Source organism: Gigantopelta aegis, unplaced genomic scaffold, assembly GCF_016097555.1.
Source record: "Gigantopelta aegis isolate Gae_Host unplaced genomic scaffold, Gae_host_genome ctg6466_pilon_pilon, whole genome shotgun sequence".
Lineage (NCBI taxonomy): Eukaryota > Metazoa > Mollusca > Gastropoda > Neomphalida > Peltospiridae > Gigantopelta > Gigantopelta aegis.
In genome coordinates, this window is record NW_024535054.1 from 1 (window position 1) to 10,959 (window position 10,959).

At 34.4% G+C, this 10,959-nt stretch overlaps 1 protein-coding gene across 1 annotated transcript; it reads right to left on the bottom strand.

Annotated features, from left to right (window-relative positions):
* Window positions 1–9,265: 9,265 nt before the first annotated feature.
* Window positions 9,266–10,519, bottom strand: LOC121366640 (E3 ubiquitin-protein ligase TRIM71-like). The gene has a single exon (XM_041491009.1). It carries the CDS (start codon window positions 10,517–10,519, stop codon window positions 9,266–9,268), a length of 1,254 nt encoding a protein of 417 aa, XP_041346943.1.
* Window positions 10,520–10,959: the final 440 nt, after the last annotated feature.

Here is a 10,959-nt window from a genome sequence, read left to right on the forward strand (position 1 = left end):
GGCCTTATCGCTGTAGAAAACAAAAAAATCACCTATTTATAGCATCAGATTGTTTTTCGTTATAATTGGGCTAAGAGGTGAAAGGTTTCCCCGAACAAAAAGAACGCTAATTTTCCGGGTGGAAGGTGAGAAACAACACTTGACATATAGCTCAAAACAGACGCGAAGTTAGTTAATTGTTGTGGGCGTGGCTATGATTTATTGATCGAACTGGTAGGGTAGAGCAAGATGTCCCCAGGTAGGTGATGATAAAGCCTGGATCGAGGTTGTGGTGTTGCTAGTGGTTTTAGATGAATATTGCTTCTTTGGGTCTTTTCTCTCCACCAGCTGATCTCTTGTTCAAGTATTCTGCACTCATCCCATAAAATCTTGTGTCCTAATTGATAAAGTGGGGGTAGTGCCAAAGCATTGGTGGTATCACCATTTTTAACAGCCCTCTTGTGTTCGCTTTTCTTATTTTCATGTGTTTCTACCATTTTCTCCAATGTATACAGCACCGCATTCGCAAGGATCTCATAGATGACTCCCACTTTATCCTCTGGTGGAGGAGGGATGTGGACATGTGATAGGTATCTCCTAAGTGTATTTTCTGGAGGTAAATGCAGTGTTTGATGTTGAGGGAACGACAAGCTTGACTGATACCTTCACTTAGGCCTTTGACATCAGGAAGGACAAGGTTCTCTTCTTTTTCTTTTGTGTCACGGATTCTTCAGAGATATTGGAGTAACTGTTGTACTCTTCTAGGTTTAGATTGATTAAGGCCATAGTAAATCCCTTCTAGATGGAAAACCTTAGTCTCTTACGACGCCATGTAGTCTATTTATCTCCATGGGGAGTTGTATCCTCCTGAGCATACGTTGATAGCTCTCTCTTGAGACAGTTGATGATACCTGATTTGACAAGTGGATGGTGATTAGAATCTGTAATTCAGGTATTTTCAGTAGGGTGGGTTTTCTGTAAACTGTTTGTAGTCAGCCTGTTGTTCACATATAACTTAGCAAAAGAACTTAATAGGATTCCTTTCCCCTCTTGTTGGAAAAACGGACATTATGTCAAAAATTCTTACCATTTTGTATAGTTCCATCTCCTCATCTTATATCTGGAAAGAAAATGATTTACTCGTCAGTTTTGATGTTATAGATTTTGTTTACCAGGGTACAAATCAATGATGTCCTCACCATCAATCAAGGATAGATTAATAATCAGATGAAGATCTAGGAATAGAACCACCATGACCCCACTTCAGATTGTCATCTAGTAGCACTATGCCTCAGATCAACCTTCTTCAGTTTGGGGATAAACTTTCTATGTGACCAACGGACGGCACAGCCATGGGTTCACCACTATCACGCACAGTAGCCCACATTTTTATGGTAAGATTTTGAAATGACTGCTATCTCCACCTTTCATCTACAACCAAAAATGTTGGAGAAGATACGTCGATGACACCTTCGTCATCTGGCCTCACAACAGCTCTTCTTTGCAGGATTTTCTGTCCCGACATCAATAGCCTACACGATAGGATGATATTTCAACAATGGAGATGGAAGTTAACAAACTCCATCGCCTTCTTAGATGTACTCATCTCAAAAAATAACAACAGGCTGACTACAACATTTTACAGAAAACCCACCCATACTGATAGAATACCTGAATTACAGATCTAATCATCCACCACTTGTCAAATCAGTGTATCATCAACTGTCTCAAGGAGAGAGCTATCAACGTATGCTCCAGAGGATACACTCCCCATGAGATAAATAGACTACATGGCGTCTTCAGAGCTAATGGTTTTCCATCTAGAAGGATTACTATGGCCTTAGCAATCTAAACCTAAGAGAGTACAACAGTTACTCCAATATCATCTGAAGAATCCTTGACAAAAAAAAGAAGAGAACCCTTGTCCTTCCTTATGTCAAAGGGCCTAAGTTTGAGGGGTATCAGTCAAGCTTGTCGTTCCCTCAACATCAAACTGCATTTACCCTCCAGAAATACACTTAGGAGATCCTATCACATGTCAAGATCCCTACTCCACCAGAGGATAAAGTGGGAGTCATCTATGAGATCCCTTGCGAATGCGGTGCTGTATACATTGAGAAACTGGTAGAACAATGAAAATAAGAAAGCTGAACACAAGAGGGCTGTTAAAAATGGTGATACCACCAATGCTTTGGCTCTCCACTTTATCAATTCAGACACAATTTTATGGGATGAGTGCAGAATACTTGAACAAGAGATCAGCTGGTGAAGAGAAAGACCAAAGAAGCAATATTCATCACAAACCTGTAGGCTAGCAACACCATCAACCTAGATCCAGGCTTTATCATCAATCCTACCTGGACATCTCTGCTCTACAAACATACCAGTTCGAAATCATAATCATTAGCCACGCCCACAACAATTAACTACTTCGCGTCTGTTTTGAGCTCTATGGTCCAAGATGTTGTTTTTTCTCACCTTCCACACGGAACAAATTACGTCTCTTTTAGCCTTCTGGGACAACTTTTCACCTCTTAGCCCAATTACTAACTGTAAACAATCATGCATTGCTATAAATAGCGTGACTTTTTTTGCCTAGTTTCATACAGCTGATGACGGCCTTTGGCCGAACGTTTCTGTACTTTTTCAGAATATATTTTCTATCACGTTCATAAGCTCAAATAATCTTTTTCTTAAAAATCATTAAACTATTATTGTAATGTACTACAATAAGACATGTAATAAAAAAGTCAATACAAATTCACTGTAAAAATTATATATTCATTTTAACAACTAATTTGTAGTTTACATGTATAGATTACCATGGAATGTAGAATTTCTGAGAATTGCCTCACTACGTAATTTTAAGAGGTCCACTACAGTACTACTACTAGTACAAGACACTTACTGAGATATTAACTTAACTATTTAGTTATACAATTGATCAAATAATAAGACAATGAAATAAGTTGTGTTAGTAGTACAAATGGTCCACTACCAGTACTACTACTACTACAAGATATTGTTGAAATAAATTTAAAAGGCAACTAAAGAGGACAATTCAATTGATGTAATAGAAGGAAGATCACATATGTGATTTTATAATTATATTATTAAGGTTTCCATTTTTATAGTATTCTTTCACTATATTGTGTACTTCCACTTTGTATACTACTGTAAATAGAATGATATCATGTACCATTTTATAGTTTTGAGATTATTTGTTAATTTTTATGAAATGGTTCAATCTCTTTTAGTATAATGATATCTTGGACTAAATTATTGGTAACCAAATCACTTGAATTTTATGAAGTTAGCTATATAGGTCTTTGATAAGTAGAACAATTGATTGTCCTCAGAAATATATTAAAATGACGTTGATATATTCCATTGAAAGAAAACATATGAATTCAAATGTAAAACATTATCTGACACTACTCATTAAACTATTATTGTAATGTACTACATAAGACATGTTAATAATAATCAATCAAATTCATTGTAAAAAATTAATAACATATTGTAGTTTACATGGATAGTACTATGGAATGTAGAAATCTTGAGAATGCTCACTATGTAATTTGTTCATTTTTACTTGTACATACTAACAAATTATACAGTGAGTATTTCATAAATTCTCATTCCATTTCTATCTGATACAAATTACTGATGACATATTAAGTTAGTGAATGACATATAGTCAGTACTATGTAGTAGAAATCAATGTTTGTCATTTTTATTGACAGTAGTGTTTCTCGTCTCATTTCTACTGATACAATATCATTAAATTGAGGAGAAATGGTGGAAACTTCTTCATTAAAATATGGTGGAAACTTCTTGATATCTTCCTGACTTTACCATTAGTTGTTGTGAATGAGACTTTAACAGATGATCCCAAACATGATAGAATATAATACCACAGAATACAACAAATGACATCATATCAGTTTTATCCCACCTACTTTGATACAGCTATTGTTGTAACAAATTTAAAATAACAGTTTACCAATTCCCACGTCTTAGTAGAGGTTCCAATGTCAGGACCAATAACCATATGTAGATATGAAATATTTTAATGTATATGTATCACTAACTAAAATGTTCAATAATATTACAACTATATGTGGATATATACATGTACTGGAATGTGCCAGTGTAGTTTCTTCAGGTCAATTTATAGATGTAGTATTGAACTGAACAAATCACAAAGTTAAAATAGATTAGATTAATACTGCAAAGAACTGACATAATTCAATATTACAATGCTTCAGTCACTATAATAGTACTTATAAATAGGACAATGTATGAGAACAGTCAATTTCATAGTATGTAATATATACTGACAATATTGTAAGATATATAGTAATTACCAGTTTACAACTTTTGATATTAGTTGATTTCTTAGTTAGTTAGTAACTTGTATGACTATAAATTGATTGAATTAATATATAGACACTGGTATTGAAAGAGATAGAGAAATATAGATAGTACAGTTATTAATATTTAACTAGTCTATTGTTATTCTTATCAGCTACCCACACTGATCCATTGAAGCCACTGCTACTCCTACTGGCCAAGAAAACCCTCCTATTGAGTGGATATAATTGCCATGTGGATCAAAAATAGAAAGAGAATTTCTACTATATGTTTACCACAAATGAAATTACCAGCTGAATCAATAGCTATACCACATGGTCCATTAAGATGAGACTGACCATACTGACGAATATATTGACCTTCTGGAGTGAAGACAGCAACTTTGTTAGAATGATAACAAGTCACATGAAGGTAATCCAAATGATCAAAGCATAGTCCAACAGGATATGAAAACTCTTTATTACCTGATACATTACTGTCAATGTTATGTGAGAATGTTTCATCTTGATGAAATACCTGGATACGATGATTACTATAATCAGTAACATATATTCTACCATCAGGTCCAATACATATACCATAGGGATGAGAGAATTGTCCTTCACCAGATCCTTTACTACCTAAAAATACTTTCCTCCTAAAGTTAATTGTGAATCCTATGTCCTCCATACTCTGCCACATACATTATGTCTCCATTAATAGCTATTCCAGTGGGATATTAAACTGTAGAGGACCAGTTTCCATTGAACCAATGGTAGTCTTTTGTCTTCCATTGCTGTCATATACATATATACAGTGGTTACTAAAACTAGTGACAAACATATCACCATTATTTGAAAAGGCTATGAAACATGCGTTATTTATCCCAGTAATAGTCTGTACTGGGTTCTTGAGGATAGTGTAATCTCGAGTAGCAACTACAGAAACATTGAAAGGGCTACCTTGGATAGACTGATCTTTGATAGTAAGAGAGAGCTTGTGCTGTCCTAACTGTTGTGGTGTCAAAGAGACAAGGTAAGTACCATCACCACAATCTGTGCTCTTAGCTTCAATTGGTGTCCCTTTCTTTTCAACTGGAACAAACCTACCACTCACTATTGCACCTCCTTTAGATAACTCCTTCCCTTTACTATCTCTAGATATTACTTTAATACTTTAATTCTTTTTCTATATGAACATTAGAGGTACCACTGCTGTTGTATTATTAGGAGATATCTCATTAAATGTAATGTCCACATTTGCTATCTTTGTAGCTAGTTCATCTGTATTAATATCTACTGATATAGTTGGTGACTCACATACTTCAAGAGAGGTCTTAGAGAACTCTTGTTGTAGTTGGTTTGCTCTGGTCTGTAGTGTGTGAGCAACTGATACTAACTCAACATCATTGTACTCTCCTACAGCACTAGTTACAAGACTCTCACAGTAAGTCATTGTGTCCAAGAGATGGTGGATCCCTTCCAATTGAAGAGAGAGACGAGCTTCTTTAGCATTAGCTACCTCACTACTCTGAGCTAACAAAGCCTCCTCACGTTCATGTAAAAGTTGTTGAAGAGTGGCAAAGTTTTGACGTATGATTGTATCTATCTCATTTTTACGAGCTTTGATCTTCTCCTTTATCTCTTCTCCTGATATCAAGACTTTCTTAAGCTGTTGTTGAGCTACTTGGAAACCTTGTACGCTCTTACAAACTGTTGCCTTATTGCTGTCTACCTGTTTACTTACCTCAATAACAGGATGGTCCTTGTGGTTGATGATGGTACATTCAATGCATACTGGAATAATACATTGTTGACAATAGTACTTTAGTTGCTGGTCACTGTGATCTTGACAGATATGGGTAAAAGATGGAATTAGTTTAATTAACTTGTCTTGGGATAACATGAGCATTTCTTCCAGAGTGAAAGAAGAGTGTGTACGAGAAGACCGAACCCTTTGATGAGCATTCCAACATTCCTTACAGAGAGAGTCTGTACATTCAGTACAATATGCTATGAAGTATTCTCACTACATGAGTCACATGAAGGAGGAGGGTTAGATGTAATCTTATGAAGAGTGTCACCTTGTTTGTTGACAAGATGAAGATTACGTGGGAGAGAGGTAACTCCACCTTTAGGTACTGGTGTGGTCTGGTGACAAAAGGGACAAGAGAGGGTTTTAGCCCCAGTACCTTCATTGATAAAGACTGGATACATTGAGTACAGAAGGAGTGACAACAAGACAACATACGAGGATCATGATAAGGTTGACTACATTTTAGACAACAAGTAGAACTCAAATTAACCTAAGTATGTAGACAGTCATATCAAATCCTATCAATAATATACTACTTACATGTTTAAGAGGTCCACTAGCAGTACTACTACTAGTACAAGACATTACTGAAGTATTAATTTAAAGATAATAAATCAAGAACAGATCAGAAATAGAAGACACAGGTCAGACTTAAGGTCAGGAGATCAGATCATGTGATAGTTATGATAATGACATCATAAACTATTTAGTTATACAATTGATCAAATAATAAGACAATGAAATAAGTTGTGTTAGTAGTACAAATGGTCCACTACCAGTACTACTACTAGTACAAGATATTGTTGAAATAAATAAAAGACATAAAAGAGGACAATTCAATTGATGTAATAGAAGGAAGACCACATCATGTGATATGTTATAATTATATTATTAAGGTTTCATTTTTATAGTATTCTTTCACTATATTGTGTACTTCCACTTTGTATACTACTGTAAATAGAATGACATCATGTACCATTTTATAGTTTGAGTTTATTTGTTAAGTTTTATGAAATGGTTCAATCTCTTTTAGTATAATGATATCTTGGACTAAATTATTGGTAACCAAATCACTTGAATTTTTATGAAGTTAGCTATATAGGTCTTTGATAAGTAGAACAATTGATTGTCCTCAGAAATAATATTAAAATGATGTTGATATATTCCTTTGAAGAAAACATATGAATTCAAATGTAAAACATTATCTGACACTACTCATTAAACTACTATTGTAATGTACTACATAAGACATGTTAATAATAAGTCAATACAAATCACATGTAGTCAGTAATATGTATTTTAATCAACTAATTTGTCATTTTTATTGAACAGTAATTTTCTGAATGTCTCATTCTTGATATTACTGATACTGAATGTTGAATTACATACAATTGGACTATACATGGTAACCAATGGTATCACCCAGTAATTCACATAAAACAAATTATACAGTATCTATCATTCTGTTAAAATCTACATTCCATAGTCCATTGCACTCAATGTATTATGACATATATATCAGTACTATGTTTAAAATCAACATATTGTCATTTTTTACAGTAAACTTAGAACTTTTCTACATACAAACAGTACTAAGTAGTAGAAATCTACATGTTTGTCTGACTTTTTTTATTGAACAGTAGTGTTTCTGGATCGTCTGAATTTCTACTGATGTAACTATTCATGATACTGAAGTTGAGATTTAAAGACAAAACAGCATTATAGAATCCTAAAATTAAACTTGATGGAGGATCTTCAATATCATCAATTCTTTACCAAGTTGACTGAAAAAAGTTCTTGAAATTTTAACAACTATTACCAGTTGTTTGTGAATCTTAGACTTCCAATGTCAGACAATCCATATGTAGATATGAAATATTACCACAGTAATACATACAAATGAAATCATATTCAATTTTATCCCACAACTAATATATACATAGCCATGTGTGAAACAAATTGGGAAAAAAAACACTTTACCAATTCCCACGTCTTAGTAGAGGTTCCAATGTCAGATATAAATAACCACAATGACTCAAATATGAAATATTTTTAATAGGTTTTAACATTGTCTCTCACTAACTGACTAAATGTAAAAATTTTTTTTTTTAAATACAACAATATGAAATATTAATAAATTACATGTACGGGAATGTGACATTGTAAAGTTTCCATAGGTAATTTTTACATGTAACATGTGATCAAACCAATTAGCTATTTTTTTAGGTCAATTAAAGTACATTAACACAAAATCACAAAGTTCATAATTCAATATTAGCAATGCTGACATATTCAACTTCATTACATAGTAATATAACTCTATAGGACAATGTAATGAGAACAGTCAATTTCATAGTATGTAATATATACTGACAATATTGTAAGATATATAGTAATTACAGTTTACAACTTTTGGTATTAGTTGATTTCTTAGTTAGTTAGTAACTTGTGACTATAAATTGATTGAATTAATATATAGACACTGGTATTGAAAGAGATAGAGAAATATAGATAGTACAGTTATTAATATTTAACTAGTCTATTGTTATATCTTATCAGCTACCCACACTGATCCATTGGAAGCCACTGCTACTCCTATTGGCCAAAAAAACCCTCCTATTGAGTGGATATAATTGCCATGTGGATCAAAAATAGAAAGAGAATTTCCTCTATTGTTTTACTACAAGTGAATTACCAGCTGAATCAATAGCTATACCACATGGTCTATTAAGATGAGACTGACCATACTGACGAATATATTGACCTTCTGGAGTGAAGACAGTGACTATGTTAGAACGATAACAAGTCACATGAAGGTAATCCAAATGATCAAAGCATAGGCCAACAGGATATGAAAACTCTTTATTACCTGATACATTACTGTCAATGTTATGTGAGAATGTTTCATCTTGATGAAATACCTGGATACGATGATTACTATAATCAGTAACATATATTCTACCATCAGGTCCAATACATATATCATAGGGATGAGAGAATTGTCCTTTTCCAGATCCTTTACTACCAAAGGTACCCAAAAACTTTCCTCCTAAAGTTAATTTGTGAATCCTATTTCCTCCATTCTCTACTACATATATTATGTCTCCATTAACAGCTATTCCCATGGGATAATTAAACTGTAGAGGACCAGTTCCTTTTGAACCAATGGTAGTCTTCTGTCTTCCATTGCTGTCATATACATATATACAGTGGTACTATAACTAGTGACAAACATATCACCATTATTTGAAAAGGCTATGAACCATGGGTTATTTATCCCAGTAATAGTCTGTACTGGGTTCTTGAGGATAGTGTAATCTCGAGTAGCAACTACAGAAACATTGAAAGGGCTACCTTGGATAGACTGACCTTTGATAGTAAGAGAGAGCTTGTGCTGTCCTAACTGCTGTGGTGTCAAGGAGACAAGGTAAGTACCATCACCACAATCTGTGCTCTTAGCTTCAATTGGTCTCCCTTTCTTTTCAACTGGAACAAACCTACCACTCACTATTGCACCTCCTTTAGATAACTCCTTCCCTTTACTATCTCTAGATATTATTCTAATATTTAATTCTTTTTCAACTACAACATCATTGAAAGGTACCACTGCTGTTGTATTATTAGGAGATATCTCATTAAATGTAATGTCCACATTTGCTATCTTTGTAGCTAGTTCATCTGTATTAATATCTACTGATATAGTTGGTGACTCACATACTTCAAGAGAGGTCTTAGAGAACTCTTCTTGTAGTTGGTTTGCTCTGGTCTGTAGTGTGTGAGCAACTGATAGTAACTCAACATCATTGTACTCTCCTACAGCACTGGTTACAAGACTCTCACAGTAAGTCATTGTATCCAAGAGATGGTGGATCCCTTCCAATTGAAGAGAGAGACAAGCCTCTTTAGCATTAGCTACCTCACTATTCTGAGCTAACAAAGCCTCCTCACGTTCATGTAAAAGTTGTTGAAGAGTGGCAAAGTTTTGACGTATGATTGTATCTATCTCATTTTTACGAGCATTGATCTTCTCCTTTATCTCTTCTCCTGATATCAAGACTTTCTTAAGCTGTTGTTGAGCTACTTGGAAACCTTGTATGCTCTCATGAACTGTTGCCTTATTGATGTCTACCTGTTTACTTACCTCAGTAACAGGATGGTCCTTGTGGTTGATGATGGTACATTTGACACATACAGGAATAATACATTGTTGACAATAGTACTCAAGTTGCTGGTCACTGTGATCTTGACAGGTATGGATAAAAGATGGAATTAATTTAGTTAACTTATCTTGGGACATAGCATGAGCATCTTCCAGAGTGAAAGAAGAGTGTGTACGAGAAGAACGAAGCTTTGATGAGCATCCCAACATCGTTTACAAAGAAAGTCTGTACATTCAGTACAATATGCTATTGAAGTATTCTCACTACATGAATCACATGAAGGAGGAGGATTAGATGTGATCTTATGAAGAGTGTCACCTTGTTTGTTGACAAGATGAAGATTACGTGGGAGAGAGGTTAACTCCACCTTTAGGTACTGGTGTGGTCTGGTGACAAGAGGGACAAAGTAAGGGAGTTAGTTCCAGTATCTTCATTGATAAGAGACTGGATACATTGAGTACAGAAGGAGTGACAACAAGACAGCATACGAGGATCACGATAAGGTTGACTACATTTTAGACAACAAGTAGAACTCAAATTATCCTAAGTGTGTAGACAGTCATATCAAATCCTATCAATAATATACTACTTACATGTTTAAGAGGTCCACTAGCAGTACTACTACTAGTACAAGACATTACTGAAATAT

Coding starts and splice junctions, on each gene's coding strand:
- LOC121366640 (XM_041491009.1), bottom strand. CDS start 10,519: ATGTTGGGATGCTCATCAAAGCTTCGTTCTTCTCGTACACACTCTTCT.